Consider the following 21714-nt stretch of genomic DNA (forward strand, 5'->3'; position numbering starts at 1 on the left):
CAGAGAAGCTGTTTTCTGTATGAGGAAAAAATGTAATGCACACGATCAGCCACATTATGTCGCTGTCCACCTAAAAAGAAATTGTAAGGCAAAAAAATCAAAACCACTCCTCTTTTTACTGAATACGCAGTCAATCAGGGGTTCAAGAGGACCGCAAACATCGTGGCATTGGAATTAAAATACCAATTTCCAGAGGCTTTCACATTTTTGTATGAATTGGCTGTATATTCGAAGAAATCGGCGTCCGCGATGGCCCTTCTCTGCCGAGACTCCCTGGTAACCAGGCAGCTGCTGCGGCTGGTTCTGTTGCACGCGGCCTGGGAGGTGAGCAGCGGCCAGGTCCGTTATTCCGTGCCGGAGGAATCCAAACACGGCACCTTTGTGGGCCGCCTGGCCCAGGACCTGGGGCTGGAGGTGGTGGAGCTGGTGTCTCGGATGTTCCGGATGGTCTCCAGCGGCAGGAGAGACTATTTTGAGGTAAATTTGCAGAACGGCGTTTTGTTTGTGAATTCGCCACTAGACAGGGAAGAGCTGTGCGGCCAGAGCCCCCTGTGCGCCATTGACCTGGAGATGATAGTGGACAAACCCCTGAGGATATTTCACGTGGAAGTGGAGATACAGGATATAAATGACAATGCCCCTGTGTTCCCCGTAAATGAATTAAACTTGTTTATATCAGAATCAAGACTGCCGGGTTCGCGTTTCCCACTAGAAGGCGCTTCAGATGCAGATATTGGTACAAACTCTCTGCTAACCTATAAACTCAGCTCTAATGAATATTTTACTTTAGATGTACAAGTGAGAAATGACCATAATAAATTAGCAGAGCTTGGGTTAAAGACAGCTCTGGACAGAGAGGAAACCCCTGAGCATATTTTATTACTCACGGCCACTGATGGGGGCAAACCGCAGCTCACCGGCACAGTTCAGCTGGTGATCACGGTGCTGGATGCCAATGATAACGCGCCTGTATTTAATCAGTCAGTTTATGAGGTAACTGTGTTAGAAAATACAGCTAAGGGGACATTAGTCATCAAACTTAACGCCACCGATTTGGATGAAGGGACTAACAAGAACATTTCATATTCGTTTGGTAATTTTGTGCCTCCCATTGTAAGAGCGGCGTTTAACCTAAATTCACATACCGGTGAAATCAGGGTGAAAGGAGACCTAGATTACGAGCACGTTGAGTTATATGAAATTCGAATTGAAGCTCAAGATAAAGGTCACCAGCCAATGACGGGACAGTGCAGTGTTTTACTACATGTTTTAGACGTGAACGATAACGCCCCTGAGCTGGTCGTGACTTCCCTTTCCCTGCCGGTGCCGGAGGACGCTCCCCCGGGGACAGTGGTGGCTCTTATTAGCGTCTCTGACCGAGACTCGGGAGACAACGGCAAAGTCACCTGCTCCATCCCCCCGGACCTGCCCTTTCGGCTCGTCTCCACCTTTAAGAATTATCACTCGCTGGTGCTGGCGGAGGCCGTGGATCGGGAGCGAGTGTCTGAATATAAGATCGTGGTGACAGCCAGAGACGAGGGGGCCCCGTCTCTCTCGGCCAGCAGCAGCATTTTGGTGGCGATCTCGGATGTGAACGATAACGCCCCAGCTTTCCCTCAGGCCGTTTACACGGTGTTTGTGAGGGAAAACAACCCGCCCGGGGCCCATCTCTTGACCGTGTCGGCCTCGGACCCGGACCTGCGGGAAAACGCCTTTGTGAGCTACTCGGTGGTGGAGCGAAGTGTGGGAGAGCAGCCCCTGTCCAGCTACATCTCGGTGCACTCGGAGAGCGGGCACATCTATGCCCTGCAGCCCTTGGACTACGAGGAGCTGCAAGTGCTGCAGTTCCAGGTGAGCGCGAGGGACGCCGGGTTGCCGTCGCTGTGCGGGAACGTGACTGTGCAGCTCTTTGTCCTGGATGCAAATGACAACGCGCCCGCAGTGTCCCCGGCTGGCTCGGTCCGCGGCTCGCCAGGGCCCGAGCTGGTTCTGCTCTCGGCCGGCGCAGGGCACGTGGTGGGCAAGATCCGAGCGGTGGATGCGGATTCCGGCTACAACGCGTGGCTTCGCTACGAAGTGCAGGAGCCCGGGGCTGCGGGGCCTTTCCGGGTGGGTGTGTACAGCGGGGAGATCAGCACGACGCGGGCCTTGGAGGAGGCGGACGGGCCCAGCCAGAGACTCGTGATCCTGGTGAAGGACCATGGGGAGCCGGCACTGTCCGCCACAGCCACTGTCAGCCTGTCCCTGGTGGAGAGTCCCCAGGCTGTGAAATGGGACTCGAGGCCAAGGGGCGGGAGCGAAGTGCCCTTGGTTGACATGAACGTGTCTTTAATGATCGCCATTTGCTCGGTGTCCGGGCTGTTTGTGCTGGTGATTGTCGTGTACGTTGGCCTGAGATGTCACCCGGGCCCGGCAGTGATGTGCGAGCCTGGGAAAGCCACCGTGGTGTGCGCGAGTGAAGTGGGGAGTTGGGCCTATTCCCAACGCCAGAGCCGGAACTTGTGTGTAGGGGAAGGCACCGCCAAGAATGACCTCATGGTTTTCAGTCCCAACTTTCCGCACTCTTGGGAAAATGGAGAGGCAGGGAAGGGGCAGATTCTCACACCAAATGAGTCTGGTCAGGTGAGTTTCACGAATTTGTTCTATATTTTTCTGTGAATTAAAAAAAAGTTAATTCCTTAATGTATTGAAGAAATTAAACTAAGCTGTATTGCTTTATAAGCCATTTTTTCGCTCCACTAGATTTAGAAGGACAGTTTCAACATTATTGATGAGAATGATAATTTTTTCTGAGTATGAAATGATAGTAATAATATATATAGTGGACGAGAGTAGTTCTTCTTCTCTCTTCCGAAGGTGACCAGTTAGAAATACTTCTGAGGAAGGTTCAGGGATCTCCATAATGGGCAATTATGGGGAAACCTGGCCTATAAGTGAAGCTGGGCACATAGATGTTGGTTTATGTTATGAAACATTAGGTTTTTATAACGTTTAGTGGTATTTTATTCTTTCTAACTAATTGGAATTTAAATTATATAGAGACACCTTTCATCTTTGATTGTTTCTCAAGAAACTGTTGGTTTCTTCAGTGTCCAGAGGCAGTGAGTTCCACAAGTCGATAATGTATGGCATAAAATGTGCTTTATTTATCAATTTTAAACTGGTTCTCTCCTCAGTTTCATTGAATGTTCTCTTGTTCTTGTTTTATGATAAGTGGTAACCAGAATTTTTCACTGATATTTGTTTGCAATAATTCATTATATTGTATGGTTCTTTCATGTCCCCTGTCACTCATCTCCTCTCTCACAGTCCTAATTGTTTCAATATCACCTATTTTTGATTCCACCTCGCTCGATTAATTTATTTAATTGAATTGATTCAGTGAAATTTGAATGGAGAAAGGTAAATAGCTGAAATATTTTTGGTGAGAACAATGCCCTAAGTTGTTTTTCTGATGAATTATTATGTATATTTTAACTTTAAACGTGAGTAGATGTTGTATCAGTTACTGCTAGTCACAATTGATAGGAAATGTGAAATGTTGACACAGTTACTGAAAAATCATATCGAGCTGTAGAGATTCGTGGTTGACATTACATCTTCAAAGAAGCAGTAGTAATGATAAGATTATTGATCTGAAATTATCTTCCCATTGCATAATATAAGTAGCTCAATAATTTTCTACTTCTACATAAACTTCAAACTGTGCAAGATGTTTAGAGTGCTGGACAATTTCAGCACAGAAACGCCAAGGGAAGAAACAGCTTTAAATTACAGTTTCTTTTCTTGTTTGGAGCTGGTAATAGGAGATGCAAACAAAGCAAATGTGAGCCAAGCATTGGCTGACTTTCAAACAATATTGACTTTTAAAATATGTTGCTATAAAAATAAGTAATTATTTCTTGTGGTGTAATTTATTTCAGAAAGAAGATTAATATTGTGACATTATATTTGAAGGAATTCAAATGATTCAGAAATTAGGATTATGCTCCCAAAATTTCCACTTGTTTCCATTGGTAATCAGTATATACTGGTCATAATAATACTCCTGATCTTATTCTTATTTATTCCTGAGATCAATGGAGTGTTATGAAGTGAAAAAAACATGGAATGCGAGAGAAAAAATTGTCTGAATATTAATTTGCTGGAGAGGTGCAAGTGGCTGTAATATGAAGATCTGAAAATGTAATTATATTTATAAGTATAGAAAGTCATTTAAAAACTTTACGGGATTTTGGTGCTGAAAAGAGAGAATGGAAAGTTTTAGGAAAGAAAACTGTGATTTTATAAATTAAAGGGAAATTGTACTCTTATTCCTTCCATTCAGGGTAGGTACTAAAAACTGACCCTAGATGAGAGAACATTCATATTTAAGTTTATATAGATTGTGTCGAAGAATGTATTATATTAAAAAGTACAAACCTGAGGCGTTCAGGCCATGAGGCAACAGTACTAGATTTGGGTCAGGCATGCTTTTTAAAAAATGTTCCTAAATGAAAAGGGATTTTTTCTTTTAAATCAATAGAAAACAAACACTTTTGGAAGGGCTTTTCTACAGTCACTGACTATAACTCTGGTTTGAAGAATCTGCTAAATTAAAAAGTATCCCAAATCCTTCTTTTTTACTTCCAGACAGTGTCTGAATTGCTGAACTGATATACTTTTGTTAAGAAAACTCCTGTTTGTGAATAATTTCTGAAAATTATGTCGTGACAAATGGCATTTTTCTGGTAATATTTTAATGTGTTTCAGTTCCCTTCTGTAGTTAGCATTGTTACCCAGTGGATACAAAGGAACTTAGAACAGAGTAGGAGACATGAGATTGTGTGTCTCCTAGCTGTATGGGGTGGAATGAATGGTCATGAAAGAACTGGTTGAAACTGACCAAGATAAACAGAGGCTCCAGAAAGACCATGAGACCTCTTCCCCCACCCCCTGCGCAAGAACAGAAAAATTGACATCTAACAGCAGGAAACCTTGTTAGACAGAACATGTGAATTCAGCTGGAGAAGAAAGAAGAAAGGTATCAAGTGACTGGAATAAGGGCTGCCCTTTGGAGGGACACACAGCTCTTATCTGAGACTGAGGATCAGGGAGAGAGCAGGAGCCAGCTTGCACTGCTGGGCCAGGTTGGACTATGTCTTAATCTTTGCCGCTCTTTGCAACCCAAGGACTTCCATATGCTGTGTGCCAAGTGACTAATACATTATTACCTTGTTTTGAAATGTCTGCCTGCTGTTGCTGAAAATAGTCACTGAAAGCCTTTTGCCCTGAAGATGGACAGTGCAAGCCTTCCATCAGAGTCTGTCTTGCCTACAGAGAGGCACAGTGATCACTGGTGTGTGAAGGCTCAGTCTTGGAGTTTTGGAGGCCATGGGCCTGCTCCCGAGGAACTGTGTGAGCCCTTGGGGTTTGGCATATTAAAAGAGTCACTGTTGAGGGACTGGTTATTGCTGGGGCATAAACCAGACCCTGTGGATCCATGACAGATGTCACTGTCCTTTTAGGTGTCAATCTTCTCTTCAGCCTCCGGAATGACATTACATCCATTATTTAATATGGCTATCTAACAATATATTTTCAGATTGGATAATCTTGTTAACATTCTTCAGAATAAATTGAAATAGTTTAATAATTTATCTGGAGGTATTTAAAGGTTCACAAAAATAACTCTGATCAAAATTCAGAAAGAAGGTATTAGAGATTTTTACAGACAATAAGTATAATTTAAAAAATTGTTGGATAAATGATTCATGTGAACAGCAGTTCTCTACCCTAATCAAATGATATATAATTTATTCTAGATTATTGCTTCACTATGGAAGGAGTTAGTAATAGTTTTAAAATTAGTTTTACATAATGCTTCAATATTATCTGTAACTGGTGTTCCTGGGTATTTAATTTCCTCCCAAAGACCCAAAGATTTTAAATGCAGTATCCTCTTTTGGGAGAGTCCAATCAGCAGTATTTCTGTTTTATGTAGTTAATTTTGTTTCCTATAACATAGAAAATTAATCTAGAATGCAGACATCCTCAATGATAGATTATAGAGGCTGGAGTGTGAGTGTTCATGTCTAATGGTTAGAGTCAGTCACATGGAACCAGAACTGGGGTCAAAGTCAGATACCAAGCCAAAGGTCAGAGCTGGAGTCATGTGTAGAGCAGAGAAGCAGGGACCTGGAATGAGTCAGGAAAGGAGGAACAGAGAGGCGTCTTGGATAAAGATGACAGGAATCAGGAGCAGGCAGAAAGGCAGGGCTCAGGCAAGTAAGTAGGGTCCACAGTAGCAGCCTGCTAGGAATTAATCTAGTTCCTCAGACAACATCTGTGCCTCTTTCTGGTTTAGGTAGAGCATCCTAGACAATTGGTCAGCTGGATATCTCCCCCAGTAAGGAGTTTTGTGGATGGGGCCTTTGCAAGATAGAGCTTCACTGGCTCCCATCTCTACTGGGTCAGGTGAACTGCTGGGTGGTGGCCTTGGTGTGAGGACTGTGTAGGGACACCAGGGCCCAAGGACTGTGATGATCACATAGATTTACAAGACTGTGTTAAATAAAGCATAATGGCATCAGCTTAGAACAACACTTTCTGATGTATCCTGTTATAAAAGCAAATAATAGAGGAAACATTGGGTATGCCTGGGTACATTCTTCTTTCCAACTTTATAACATTAGTCACCGTAGATCAGAAATATACCACTGAAAATTAAGGGTGGATATAAATATTGTTATACATTGAACTAAGAAAAGCCACACAACCGGGCAAAAGCCTTTCTGAGCATTGCTTGACATTTTAAGGTCCAATGGTGACTTAGAAAGCTGCTCCAGTTACATGTACAAATTTATATGGATTGTACTTTATTTCATAATTATCTTTTCAATTCTAATAGCATATGTCAACTGTTCTACTATAGGCTCAAGAGAGTGGCTACTAACCTCAGTGCAGTGTTAGGAAATATGGCCACAAACCCCAAACTGGCTGTGAGTTCTATGCTCAGATTTAACCAACCAATTATCAAGTGTAAACTCCTCAGGCACTATAACAGCCTTAACATGGAGTCACAAACAGTCTGATCTGTTTTTCCACCCAGGGAAACATACCTATGGGATAGATGATTCTCAGGTTACTCCCAGTCCCAAAGGACCAGTCACTTACCTCAGGTCAATTGCATCTTAGATCACAAACCAAAGACAACACTTGTAGCCAATCATATAATAAACTATCGAAAGATTTATTATGTAGGAAAAGGAAACAAGAGAGTTGTTTACAAGATTAAAGCAGGTAAATATATATACACACAAATGAGTTCCAATCTTAAATTTCAAAAAAATAATAGAAGCTTTTATAATAAGCAAGCTCTGTATGTCCTGCAGGGCTAACCCGGGCTAAGCACTGGGGATCTTTTGCTCATCCTTTTCCCCTCAGAGTACAAGCAGCATAAAGATACAGTTCCTTCTTGTGAGGGTTTTTTATCCCTTCCCTCCTTCTGCTTCAAGTGCAAACTTGGCTGATTGGAATAATTCACTTGAACCTTTCCTCTTCATTGACAGGGAGGAGTAGGGAAAGAGAAGGGGGCATGGAAAGGCAGGATAGAGCAGAACAATCAAGAAAATGTTTTATTCTCGGATGTTCCATAAATAGTTGCATCTGGTGTCACATGGGCCTTTTGTCAGGTGGGACCCTTGCACACATTCTATTGGAGACTAGTACGTCATGCTCCTCTCCCTGTCTCCTGACATATACCAGTTTCGGAGGCTCACAGTATATAATGCTCAAATATTACCTTACAACATTGGATAGGACTGTTTAGTAAGATTAATTCCTGCAACAATTTACAAGCAGTCAATAAAGTCTAAACACTAAGCACATTATTATAATTATAATACCTATTTTAACAATACTAACACAAAGATGAACCAGACTGATTTCAGCTATGTTCTTGTCAGTATTCAAGTGAGGCATGGGGACCTTGGCATAAGCTGGCACCTCTGTTTGCCAGCATCATTGCATAGACAGAGCCATAATGTTAGTGACAATATTCATCAAAGAAGTGGGAGATAGATTATTAGATACAGATTCCTTTGCAGGCGGCAAGACACTGTAGCATTTATTGGTCTCTTTTTATTTTTGCAATTTTCAGTGGTAGGCAGGATCCAGTTAGCAGATTGGGGCTTCTGTTATCACCTGGCAACTTATTTTAATGTACATTTATATGACATTTTAAATCCCAGATGTCCCTCTTGGCTTATTCTTTCTTATCTTTCCTGTGAACATACTTGTGTGTTAAGTTTAATCAATGCTAATTCATTAATTGTTTATTTTTATTCTATTTAAACTCACTATTTTAGGATAACCGATTTTGGTAAAGGAATAAACTGCCTTTATTTCCAAGGTTTTAACATTCTTCTATATCTGACATGCTGACTTCTTGAGATCCTGGAGTTTTCTTCTGGTTGTGTCAGTAATTCCAGGAGGTGTGGCATCGTCTAATTTTTGAAATAAGGAAACATTGAAAAGTATCCAAAGCATTCAGAGTATAGAGAAAGCTTGTGTGCGATGCACTGTGCAAACAGTTCATTAATGATAGTTCTTGGCTCAGACAGCTTAAGCCATCTGAAAGACTTAGGCCTCTAAGAGTTAGAAATAATAATGTTTTTTCCCTTTGTGATTTTAAAAACAAGATCAAATGCTGTACTTTTACATTTGATGTGTGCACTGGTTTAGCGTGTATTTGGTAGACTCTGGCAAGATGAAGAACCTTTTCCCTATCCTGAAAATGTGAACAAGTTTCCTGTAATAGTTTTGGGCTGGTTGATTCTCTGGATCCTTTCAGATGAATGGCAGCTGAGGAGGTGACCTTAATAAAGATTTCATTGAAAAGGGAGCCCATAAACTGGAGCTTGTTATTGGCTCCTTCCATTTCTGGTAAACTAATTAAATGCCAAGTAGAGTTTCTAGCTCTGTTTTCTCTGAATCTTACTTGCTGATCTTTATTTTCACTCTGTGGCTTTGCTGTATTCAAGCTTTCCACCTCTTAATATGAAGTGAGCTCCCACTAGCCTTTCCTGAGAGGCCTTTCTGCCGTTTCATGTATTTCAGGATAGCTAGAAGTGCATCAACCTGTTCTGAAAGTTTCATGCTTCCATTGTGCAATGCATTAAGAATTTCCATTACTTTCTTAAACTAATTCGTGGCTGCTTGAGCTATTCGACTGCAATGTGTCTGTGTTGTGGAGAGCTCAGGTAGGGAGTGTGTGAGAGGATGCCCGCCATCAGGTGAATTCTGGTACTGGAGAAGATCCAATTTCAGGCCACTATGCTTTGTCGGCTGGTTTTAGTTTGGCATCTTCTAATCTAGAGGGAAAGTTCTGGAGGGCTTTTGAGTTGCTATTCTGGAGGCGTGGCATTGCTGGGGGAGCAGAGCTCTGGCTGTAGCAAGCTGTCACCATATAGAGTCACTTGATTTCTACCTAAAAATTTATATTTATAAACACAGCTAGAGATTTTGGCAAAATGTATATTATTTCCTTAATCTGCAAAATGAACAGCGGGCATGAAATAACGGATATTGGGATATTAATTCAGAATACAATCGTCTACAAAATAAAAACGACACCCATCTGGGCAAAAGGGAAAATTTCCCTTGTGTTTTCACATTCACTTCACTAACAATTACTGTCACAACACCTAACTTACATGTAGTTGTAGTTAGCAGGCCTATTATAGTTCATTGTGACTTGTTAGTTCCATTCTGTAGTCCAGTCATTGCCTGTAAAAGGGACTCACCAATGCATTTCGTAAAATAAGGTGGAAAGATTTCAAATGAAAGTATACTTTTTAAAAACACGAACAAGAATGATGAATTATTTTTCCTTGTATTGAGCACCTTAAAGGCTTTCCATCTTTCATTTTCTGCATTCAGATAGAGTATTAAAACCATATTATATATTGACAGCTGATACGGTGATTTCCTCTTTGCTAAAGAGAAAACAAGCATTAGCGATCATTAATTTAATTACTAACTTGGCTAACACTAATATTGGGGGCGGATACCAGACTACAAGAATTTCAACTCTGGGATGGCAAAGAAGTTAGACGTCTGTACTACAGCCCGCAGTATCGGCATTGCTCAGACTTTTAATGATTATTCCGTCGAGAATTAATTTCCGATGATAGAGCAACCCTAAAAAAAATAGACTAGAGCCAATAATGAAGTATAGTTGATCAAAAGTCCTTATACCATAATGAGGGGGCGGCGGAGGGAGGAACGATGATTAAATATAACGAAAAGAAATAGCTAGCAGCGGACTTCATATTTACATCACAAGATGTCGCTGTTGACTGAAAATGCGTTTTCATAGACAGGGGAAAATACAGCTCCTCCCACCGTACTCATAATAACATCCGCAGCAAGTCAGAGATTGGCCATCATTGCCTGATACGGCTCGAATTAAACCTTTGCAAAGACGTGGCAGGATATAGTAAATATTAATTTTCTGGCAAAAATTGGAATTTTATTTGTTAGCCTGCACTCTCCGCATTCGCAATGGCTCTTCTCCGGCGAGACTCCCTGGTAACCAGGCAGCTGCTGCGGCTGGTTCTGTTGCACACGGCCTGGGAGATGGGCAGCGGCCAGGTCCGTTATTCCGTGCCGGAGGAATCCAAACACGGCACCTTTGTGGGCCGCCTGGCCCAGGACCTGGGGCTGGAGGTGGCGGAGCTGATGTCTCGGATGTTCCGGATGGTCTCCAGCGGCAGGAGAGACTATTTTGAGGTAAATTTGCAGAGCGGCATTTTGTTTGTGAATTCGCGACTAGACAGGGAAGAGCTGTGCGGGCGGAACCCCCTGTGCGCCATTGACCTGGAGGTGATAGTGGACAAACCCCTGAAGATATTTCACGTGGAAGTGGAGATACAGGATATAAATGACAATGCTCCTGTGTTCCCTGTAAATGAGCAAAACCTGAGTATAGCAGAATCACTCACGCTTCCAGGTTCGCGTTTCCCGCTAGAGGGCGCGTCTGACGCAGATATTGGTACAAACTCGCGGCTAACCTATAAACTCAGCCCAAGTGAACATTTCACTATAAATGTGCAAACTAATGAAGAGCAAAGTAAATCTTTAGTCCTTGTTTTAAAGCAATCACTGGACAGAGAGGAAACCCCTGCGCATCATTTATTACTCACAGCCACTGACGGTGGCAAACCGGAGCTCGCTGGCACAGTTCAGCTGCTGATCACGGTACTGGATGTGAATGACAACGCGCCTTCTTTTAACCAGTCTAGTTATAAGGTTCGATTGTTAGAAAATGCAGCTAATGGAACAATGGTAATGAAAGTGAACGCAACCGACTTAGATGAGGGAATTAATAAGGATATTTTATATACACTTCGCGGTGTTACTCAACCCCATGTAAGTGCCACCTTTAGAATAGATTCAAATACTGGAGAGATCAGTGTAAATGGAGAACTGGATTTCGAAAACACTAAATTACACGAAGTTCGAGTAGAGGCCACTGACAAAGGTAATTTCCCATTATCCGGGCACTGCAATGTTTTCGTAGAAGTTTTAGACGTTAACGATAATGCCCCCGAGTTAATAATAACGTCTCACTCTCTGCCGGTGCCGGAGGACGCTCCCCCGGGGACAGTGGTGGCTCTTATTAGCGTCTCTGACAGAGACTCGGGAGACAACGGCAAAGTCACCTGCTCCATCCCACCGGACCTGCCCTTTCGGCTCGTCTCCACCTTTAAGAATTATCACTCGCTGGTGCTGGCGGAGGCCGTGGATCGGGAGCGAGTGTCTGAATATAAGATCGTGGTGACAGCCAGAGACGAAGGGGCCCCGTCTCTCTCGGCCAGCAGCAGCATTTTGGTGGCGATCTCGGATGTGAACGATAACGCCCCCGCTTTCCCTCAGCCAGTTTATACTGTGTTTGTGAAGGAAAACAACCCGCCCGGGGCCCATCTCTTGACCGTGTCTGCCTCGGACCCGGACCTGCGGGAAAACGCCTTTGTGAGCTACTCGGTGGTGGAGCGAAGTGTGGGAGAGCAGCCCCTGTCCAGCTACATCTCGGTGCACTCGGAGAGCGGGCACATCTATGCCCTGCAGCCCTTGGACTACGAGGAGCTGCAAGTGCTGCAGTTCCAGGTGAGCGCGAGGGACGCCGGGTTGCCGTCGCTGTGCGGGAACGTGACTGTGCAGCTCTTTGTCCTGGATTCAAATGACAACGCGCCCGCAGTGTCCCCGGCTGGCTCGGTCCGCGGCTCGCCAGGGCCCGAGCTGGTTCTGCTCTCGGCCGGCGCAGGGCACGTGGTGGGCAAGATCCAAGCGGTGGATGCAGATTCCGGCTACAACGCGTGGCTTCGCTACGAAGTGCAGGAGCCCGGGGCTGCGGGGCCTTTCCGGGTGGGTGTGTACAGCGGGGAGATCAGCACGACACGGGCCTTGGAGGAGGCGGACGGCCCCAGCCAGAGACTCGTGATCCTGGTGAAGGACCATGGGGAGCCGGCACTGTCCGCGACAGCCACTGTCAGCCTGTCCCTGGTGGAGAGTGCCCAGGCTGTGAAATGGGACTTGAGGCCAAGGGGCGGGAGCGAAGGGCCCTTGGTTGACATGAACGTGTCTTTAATGATCACCATTTGCTCGGTGTCCGGGCTGTTTGTGCTGGTGATTGTCGTGTACGTTGGCCTGAGATGCCACCCGGGTCCGGAAGTGATGTGCGGGGCTGGGAAAGCCACCGTGGTGTGCGCGAGCGAGGTGGGGAGTTGGTCCTATTCCCAGCGCCAGAGCCGGAACTTGTGTGTAGGGGAAGGCACCGCCAAGAATGATCTCATGGTTTTCAGCCCCAACTTCCCTAACTGTGCAGAGAAAAGTGGGACCGTGAAGGAACAGGAGCTAGCACCAAATTCATCTGGCCAGGTGAGTTTCATGAATCTGTTCTATTCTTATTACGTATTCAAATATTTTGAGATGTTAATGTGGGTTGACATGATTGTTTTCCATGAAAATATAATAGAAATTAATTAAACCTGATTGTATTGCTTTAGAAGAGATGTTTATGATGTTTATGAGGACAGTTTCTATATTTTAATTGCAGTGGTAGTTTATTTTTGGGAATAAAATGGTAGTGATATTTATGCTGTATCAGAACAATTGCCTTCTGTTTGGTATCTTGTTTCTGACGGTTACCAGTTAGGGATGCTTCTAAGGAGGGTTCAGGGATGTCCAAAATGGAGAATTATGGGATAACCTGACTACACTTGAAACTCAGTGTAGCTCCTGGCATTTAGCTGTTGGCTTATGTCCAGAAACATTAGGTTTGATGTCCCTTTTGTTGAATTTTATTATATCTAAAGTAACTGGCTTTAAATTATCTAGATGACATCTAATCCTTTTCTGTGTCCCAGTGAACTCCAGCTCTTGTAATGTGTCCTGGTAGAGAGTTCCATAGGTGGATAGATCATGGTGCAAAAATATGCTTCTTTTTTTAGTTTACAATTAGTTCCTCCTCAGCTTTATTGAATGCCCCCCTAATTCTTATATGAGAAGTGGGAAATGAGAGTATTTCACTGACCTTCCTCTGTATCATTCATTATGTTATGTGCTTTCATCATGTCCTTTCTCACTCATCTCCTCTCTAAACAGCTCGATCATATAAAACTGAATTGCCTGAGGCTTAAAGTAACACCATGATCTACTCCCCCACATGCTCCAGTGAGTGCCACTAACATTGCTCCGGGGCAGGACTGGAGCAGGAGGAAATCCTAGCAAACTATATTAGGATTAACAACGAGGAGTCCTTGTGGCACCTCAGAGACTAACAAATGTATGTGGACATAAGCTTTTGTGGGCCATAACCCACTTCATCAGGTGCATGAAGTGAAAAATACGGTAGGCAGCTATAAGTATACAGCACAAAAAGATGGGAGTTGCCTTACCAAGTGTGTGTGTGTGTGGGGGGGGGTCACTGCTAACGAGGCCAGTTCAATCAGGGTGGATGTGGACCATTTCCAATAGTTGACCAGAAGGTGTGAGTATCAACAGAGGGAAAATTACCATCCCAGCCACTATGGATGGAGAACAGACGTGGGCAAACTATGGCCCATGGGCCACACCCAGCCCACGGGACCATCCTTCCTGGCCACATAGCTCTCGGCTGGGGATCCTATCCCCCAGCCCCTCCCGCACTGTCCCCCCTCTCCCACAGCCACACCGCCATGCAGGCTGCGCTCTGGCCTGCCTCTCCCACTGGGCACTGTTGTGAGCGCAGCTGGCTCTGGCTGGGTGTCGTGGCTGAGAGCTCCTGCTGCTAGTAAGGGGGCGGGGATTGGGAGGGTTGGTTAAGGGAGTGGGAGGTCAGGGGGGGAAGTCAGGGAGGAGGGGGTGGTTGGATGGGACAGAGGTTTGGGGGGGTCAGTCAGGGGATGGGGAACAGGGAGAGTTGGGAGTCCCGGGGGGCCTGTCTGAGAGTGGGGATTTGGATAGGGATTGGGAGGGCAGTCAGGGGACAGGGAACAGGGGGGTTGGATAGGGGCAGAGGTCCCAGGAGGGGGTGGTCAGGGGACAAGGAGCAGGGGGGGTTGAATGGATTGGAGGGTTCTGAGGGGGGCAGTCAGGAGGCGGGAAGTGGGAGGGGGTGGATAATGGGCAGTCTTCCCTACCCCTTCATAGAGTTGTGCAACCCCGATGTGGCCCTCGGGCCAAAAATTTGTCCACCCTGATGTAGAATCTCTCTACACCAACATTCTGTTGTGTGGTGTGTAGTTGCTGGGTGAGTATTTGTTTCAGGTTGGGGGGTCATCTGTAAGTGAGGACTGGCCTGTATCCCAGCTAATGGGGTGAGGAACAGTATCCCAGCTAATGTCATGGCAGACATGGTGGCTGATCTTTGTGACTTTGTCCTCACCCACAACTATTTCAGATTTGGGGACAATTTATACCTTCAAGTCAGTGGCACTGCTATAGGTAACCACATGGCTCCACAGCATGCCAACATTTTTATGGTTGACTTAGAACAACGCTTCCTCAGCTCTCGTCCCCTAGTGCCCCTACTCTACTTGTGCTACATTGATGACATCTTCATCATCTGGACCCATGGGAAAGAGGCCCTTGAGGAATTCCACCAGGATTTCAACAATTTCTACCCCACCATCAACCTGAGCCTGGACCAGTCCACACAAGAGATCCACTTCTTAGACACTACAGTGCAAATAAGCAATGGTCACATAAACACCACGCTATATCAGAAACCTAATGACTGCTATACTTACTACATGCCTCCAGCTTTCATCCAGATTACATCACACAATCCATTGTTTACAGCCGGGCCCTAAGATACAACCACATTTGCTCCAATCCCTCAGACAGAGACAAACACCTACAGGATCTTCATCAAGCATTCTTAAAACTACAATACCCACCTGGGGAAGTGAAGAAACAGATTGACAGAGCCAGAATCGTACCCAGAAGTCACCTACTACAGGACAGGCCTAACAAAGAAGGTAAGAGAATGCCACTAGCCATGACCTACAGCCCCCAACTAAAACATCTCCAGCGCATCATCAAGGATCTACAACCTGTCCTGAAGGATGATCCCTCACTCTCACAGACCTTGGGATGCAGGCCAGTCCTCACTTACAGATGACCCCCCAACCTGAAACAAATACTCACCCAGCAACTACACACCACACAACAGAAGCATTAACTCAGGAACCAATTCCTGCAACAAACCCCGTTGCCAACTCCGTTCACCTATCTATTCAAGGGACACTGTCATAGGAACTAACCACATCAGTCACACCATCAGGGGCTCATTCACCTGCACTTCTACCAATGTGATATATGCCATCATGTGCCAGCAATGTCCCTCTGCCATGTACATTGGCCAAACTGGACAGTCTCTATGCAAAAGAATAAATGGACACAAATCAGATATCAAGAACTGTAACATTCAAAAACCAGTAGGAGAGCACTTCAATCTCCTTGGACACTCAATAACAGACTTAAAAGTGGCCATTCTTCAACAACAAACTTCAAAAACAGACTTAAACGAGAAACTGCAGAGCTGGAATTAATTTGAAAACTTGACACCATCAAATTAGGCCTGAATAAAGACTGGGAGCGGCTGGGTCACTACAAAAAGTAATTTTTCTTCTGTTGATCCTCACACCTTCTTGTCAACTGTTGGAAATGGGCCACATGCACCCTGATTGAATTGGCCTCTTTAGCACTACAAAAATTATTTTTTCCCTCTGTTGATATTCACCCCTTTTTGTCAACTGCTTGGAATGGGCTATATCCACCGTGATTGAATGGACCTCATTAGCACTGATACCCCCACTTTGTAAGGCAACTCCCATCTTTTCATGTGCTGTAGATTTATATCTGCCTACTGCATTTTTCATTCCATGCATCTGATGAAGTGGGTTATAGCCCACACAGGCTTATGCCCAAATGAATTTGTTAGTCTCTAAGGTGCCATAAGAACCCCTCATTGTTTTTGCTGATAGAGACTAACGTGGCTACCCTTCTGAAACCTATATTAGGATTGAGTCTTGAGAGGTAGTGACACATTTATCAAAAACACTCAGGTAAATGGCATAGATTGTAAGGGCTGGACTCTGGAGGGACCTAGCATCCCAATTCATTTTGGTCAAGGAAAGTTTGATAAGGGAGGATGACAGACTTCTGGTAAAAGTTTAATTGGCTCTGGCTGAATTCCCTATAACTGTACCATTGGCCAAGGTCTACCTTGAGTGCAAGAATTTTAAAGGAGATGTTGTTAATTTTGGAGATCTACTTCCCACTGACATTTTAATTTGTAATGATATTTTAGTCATGTCTGAGCAGATTAATATCATAATTGCAGTCAGAAGGAGTATGGCTTTGCCTTGCCTGGCTTGTCTTGGACAACAGGGAGGGCTTTGAGGGGCATGAAAATGCACTTTGTCAGCTGAAAGTAACAGATCGTCCCTGGAGGAGGGGTTTGGAGTCCCATAGTTTTGCCAGAGTCTGCTCTTAACATAAATGAGACTCACAAGGAATTTTTTGTGATCCTTCCCTGGACAAGGAGAGAGATAAGGCTCAGAATAATACCCCATCTCTGGAAGAAAAGGGCAGATTTTAACATAGTTGGTTTTCTCAGAAAAAAATTGTCAGGCAAAGGTCCAAATGTCATGTCTGTAGTTTTCAAACAGCTATGGGAGTTGTGTGGAGTGAGCCTTATAGAAGCCTTCCCATGTTATCTAGAAACCCATGGTCTGGTAGAAAGATTCAATGGAAAATTAAAATCTATCCTGATTAATGCCATCATCTAACTTGATCTATACTCGATACTCCATACTCCACAGCCCAGACAGAGAACCTACTTGATCTGTTGTGTGGGGGAGGATGCAAAGTTAATAAATACTTTGGATTTGACTCGAGGGCATAGGCAAATTCTCTTAGATGCTGGTGTTCCAGAAAAGTCAGCTTTCATAGTGGAATCTGGCCTGTGTGAGTTTAAAGTTATGGCTCTTTCATATTTGGATTGTTAAGGAGAGGGCTGAGAAGTACGAAACATACATTTCTGGGGGAAAGCCCAGGACCTGAAGTGTATTGGGATAACCCTGCTGTATAACCAAGACTGGTGAGAGCAAGGGTGTGACTGGCAGGCTGCAATTACACAAACACATCTAAGAGTGATCTGAATGCTGGTGGCTGGTTGTGAGGTGTCCAGGTGAAGGCTACAACAGCAAGACATCGCAAAGCAGCCCAGGTTACAGGGCAGGGGTGACACACGATATGACACACTTACTACTTCATTGTTAAACTCTGATTTAAGATTCTTTTTTTTAAAGAAAAATGCTGTATCTATGACATGCTGGCTTCTTGGGTTCCTGGACACTTTACCTCTAGTTGCAACAATTATGTGGGGAAATATGTGGCATCTTCTTGTGTTTAAAAGGAAGGAAATATTATCACTGTAAAGTACCCACAGCAATTCATGTTAGTAGAAAGCAAATCCATGTTGTGCACCGTGTAAGCATTTAATCAGTGATAGTCCCTGTGCCGAAGAGCATACTATCTGCAATACAGCATAGAGCGCAAAAGGCTTAAAGCCTCTAAAAGCTCAGAATCTGAAAGCTCTTTCTATTCATATTTTTGAAACAGAAATACATAACATTCTTTTAGATAGGGTTTCTGCACTGACATGCGAAATACCCGAGTTACTTACAGAGTGTGATAGACAACATTCCTTTCTTCAGATGAAGAATCTTTTCCCGATCCTGGAATTTTAAACATTTCATGATCACCGTGTTAGGCCTTTTTCCTGGAGTAATTTTAGTCTCCTGGCCTTTGGAGGGCCTTTAAGATCAATAACAGGTGGGAAGCCCTTAACAGAAAATAAATCTTAAACAGGGGAGCCCATAAGCTGCAGAGCATGTTACTGCTTCCCTTTTCTTCTGATAAACCCGTTAAATGCAGATTTGAAGTCCAGACTCTGTCTTCCACTCCACATCATCCACTTTGGTAAATACTTTTAATTAGTCATTCTGAATCTTGCCGATCTTTATGCCTCCTGCCAGTTTTCTATCCTCAAGTTCCTCTCCCCTTTAATTGAGCTTCAGCTTCCACCAGCCTTTCCTGTAAGACCTTGATATCGTTTAATGTCTTTAAGGGAAGCTGAAACAGCACCAACCTATTTTGAATGATTCAGGTGTTCCATTCGAATTACATTTTGGGTATTCTTTCATTCAGTTAATACGCCAGCCTGGATATCTCCTCCACGGAGCTCTGTGGGTGTGGCTATGGGAAGCCCACTGTGAAATAGATTCTGATTAGGAGCGAATAGCAATTGGAATCGATTCCATGGTTTCGTCGCCTGTGTTGACGAGACAGTGCTCTGGAGGGATGTGAGGGCATTTAGGTTTCTTTCTGGGAGGACGACGAGTGCTCAGGAGCAGAATTGTGGCTATACAGAGCTGTCAGAACCTGGGGTCACGTGACCACCACTTGGTTATTTGCATAGAAAAATAGAGAATTTATAAAATGTCGTATTGTATCAAGAAGCCTGTAAAAAGAACGCAGAGAATGAACTGACGCCAAGGGGAAATTTTATTCTGAAATATATCATCTTGCAAAATAAAATGAGCCCCAGAGATGCAAAGGGGAACTATTTCAATGTGTTTTCACATTCACTTCACAACAACTAACTTATATGTATTGAAATATAATGAGACAAGACTGGAATTAGCTCATCTATGGCCAGTGTAAAAGAAGCAGTGAGAGATAAAAGGCATCTTTTAAAATGTGGAAGTCAAATCCTAGTGAGGTAAATAGAAAGGAGAGTAAACACTGCCAAATTAAGTGTAAAAATGTAATAAATAATAAATAGGAGTTTGAAGAACAGCTAGCCAAAAACTCAAAAGGTAATAACAAAATGTTTTTAAGTGCAACAGAAGCAGAAAACCTGCTAAACAACCAGTGGGGTCCCTGGACGATCCAGATACAAAAGGAGCACTTAAAGATGATAAAGTCATTGCGGAGAAACTAAATGAATTCTTTGCTTCAGTCTTCACCACTGAGGAGGTTAGGGAGATTCCCAAACCTGAGCTGTCCTTTGTAGGTGACAAATCTGAGGAATTGTCACAGATTGAAATGTCATTAGAGGAGGTTTTGGAATTAATTGATAAGCTTAACACAACAGTAACAAGTCACTGGGACCAGATGGCATTCACCCAAGAGTTCTGAAAAAACTCAGATGTGAAATTGCAGAACTATTAACTAGGGTTTGTAACCCGTCCTTTAAATCAGCTTCTGTAACCAATGACTGGAAGATAGCTAATGTAATGCCAATATTTAAAAAGGGCTCTTGAGGTGATCCCGTCAATTACAGACCAGTAAGTCTAATGTCTGTACTGGGCAAATTAGTTGAAACAATAGTAAAGAACAAAATTCAGACACATAGAAGAACATAACTTGTTGGGCAAAAGTCAATATGGTTTATGTAAAGGGAAATCATGTCTTACTAATCTATTAGAGTTCTTTGAAGGGGTCAACAAACATATGGACAAGGGGGATTCAGTGGATATAGTGTACTTAGATTTCCAGACAGCTTTTGACAATGTCCCTCACCAAAGGCTCTTACATAAATTAAGTTGTCATAGAATAAGAGGGAAGATCCTTTCAGTGAATGAGAACTGGTTAAAAGACAGGGAACAAAGAGTAGGAGTAAATGGTAAATTTTCAAAATGGAGAGGGGTAACCAGTGGTGTTCCCCAAGGGTCAGTCCTAGGACCAATCCTAGTCAACTCATTCATAAATGATCTGGAGAAAGGGGTAAACAAAGTTTGCAGATGATACTAAAATGCTCAAGATAGTTAAGACCAAAGCAGACTGTGAAGAACTTCAAAAAGATCTCACAAAACTAAGTGATTGGGCAACAAAATGATAAATGAAATTTAATGTGGCTAAATGTAAAATAATGCACACTGGAAAAAATAACCCCAATTATACATATAATATGATGGAGGCTAATTTAGCTACAACTAATCAGGAAAGAGATCTTGGAGTCATCATCGATAGTTCTCTGAAGACAGTCCATGCAGTGTGCAATGTCAGTCAAAAAAGCAAACAGGATGATAGGAATAATTAAAAAAGGGATAGAGAATAAGATGGAGAATATCTTATTGCACTTACATAAATCCATGGTATGTCCACATCTTGAATATTGCATACAGATGTGGTCTCCTCATCTCAAAAAAGATATACAGGCATTAGAAAAGGTTCAGAGAAGGGCAACTAAAATGATTAGGGGGTTGGAGAGGGTCCCATATAAGGAGAGTTTAAAGAGGGTAGGATTTTTCAACTTGGAAGAGAGGAGACTAAGGGAGGATATGATAGAGGTATATAAAATCATGAGTGGTGTGGAGAAAGTGAAAAAGGAAAAGTTATTTACTTGTTCCCATAATATAAGAACTAGGGGCCACCAAATGAACTTAATGGGCAGCAGCATATATATTCATGTAACCCTTCTGCCCCTCTGAGTTGGCAGCAACAAGGGCCAGGTTCAGTATCCAGGGGTTCCATTTCAATAACCCAATGCCAAACCAGCTCGAGCCCCCACCCAGTGACCTGGGAAAATCTTACACACACCCCTAGGCACCTCAAAGAGGCAATGTTTCCCCTTTCGCAAGCATAGAGTCTCGGTGTAGCAGAAAAGGTTTAATTACACGAGATAAACAACAAACACTAAATTGGGAAAACACCTCAACTAGAGTTCATAGACCAAACCGTGAGCAAAGACCCACCCCAGGAAATTGGGCTGTGTCCTCTTTCCTGGGCTCTTGAGTCCAGCAACCCCCAAATCACCCACAGTCCCAAAAGTCCCACAGTCCAAAAGTCTCTGTCCTGGGTCAGTGCAGCCCCAAAGTTCAAGAGTCTATCTGCAGAGGTCCCTCCCCCCAGCCTGGGTAGAAAGGGGCACCTTACGTGGTCCGGGGCCAACTGCCCTGCCTCTCCGTGGGTTCTGCTCCCGCCTTCTCCACGAACTGCTCCACTTTACCAGCCGCTCCACTCTGCTCCTCCAGCCGTCCTCACAAACTGCTCCGCTCCACCAGCTGTTCTGCTCCACCAGCTGTCCTGTGAGCTGCTCCAGTTGTCCCTGCAAACTGCTCGGCTCCGCTCGCTCTGTGGGCCACTCCACTCGTCCCACAGCTACTCCACTCTGCC

The 21714-nt window shown here is 44.0% G+C and overlaps 2 protein-coding genes across 2 annotated transcripts in view; both read left to right on the plus strand.

Annotated features, from left to right (window-relative positions):
- Positions 1-249: 249 nt before the first annotated feature.
- The window catches only part of LOC115656387 (protocadherin alpha-C2-like), a 302084-nt gene continuing 280619 nt past the window's right edge, over positions 250-21714 (plus strand). Inside the window, exon 1 of the mRNA XM_030573040.1 lies at positions 250-2622. Within this exon, the coding sequence (XP_030428900.1) occupies positions 250-2622 (2373 nt within the window). The remainder of the gene's footprint in view (positions 2623-21714) is intronic.
- LOC115655726 (protocadherin alpha-6-like) lies at positions 10422-12886 on the plus strand. The gene is given in 2 exon segments (XM_030571461.1): positions 10422-12786; positions 12788-12886. Coding segments are annotated over 2 exon segments (2340 nt in total). The 5' UTR covers positions 10422-10545.

The sequence above is a fragment of the Gopherus evgoodei genome, chromosome 8, assembly GCF_007399415.2.
Source record: "Gopherus evgoodei ecotype Sinaloan lineage chromosome 8, rGopEvg1_v1.p, whole genome shotgun sequence".
NCBI classification, from domain to species: domain Eukaryota; kingdom Metazoa; phylum Chordata; order Testudines; family Testudinidae; genus Gopherus; species Gopherus evgoodei.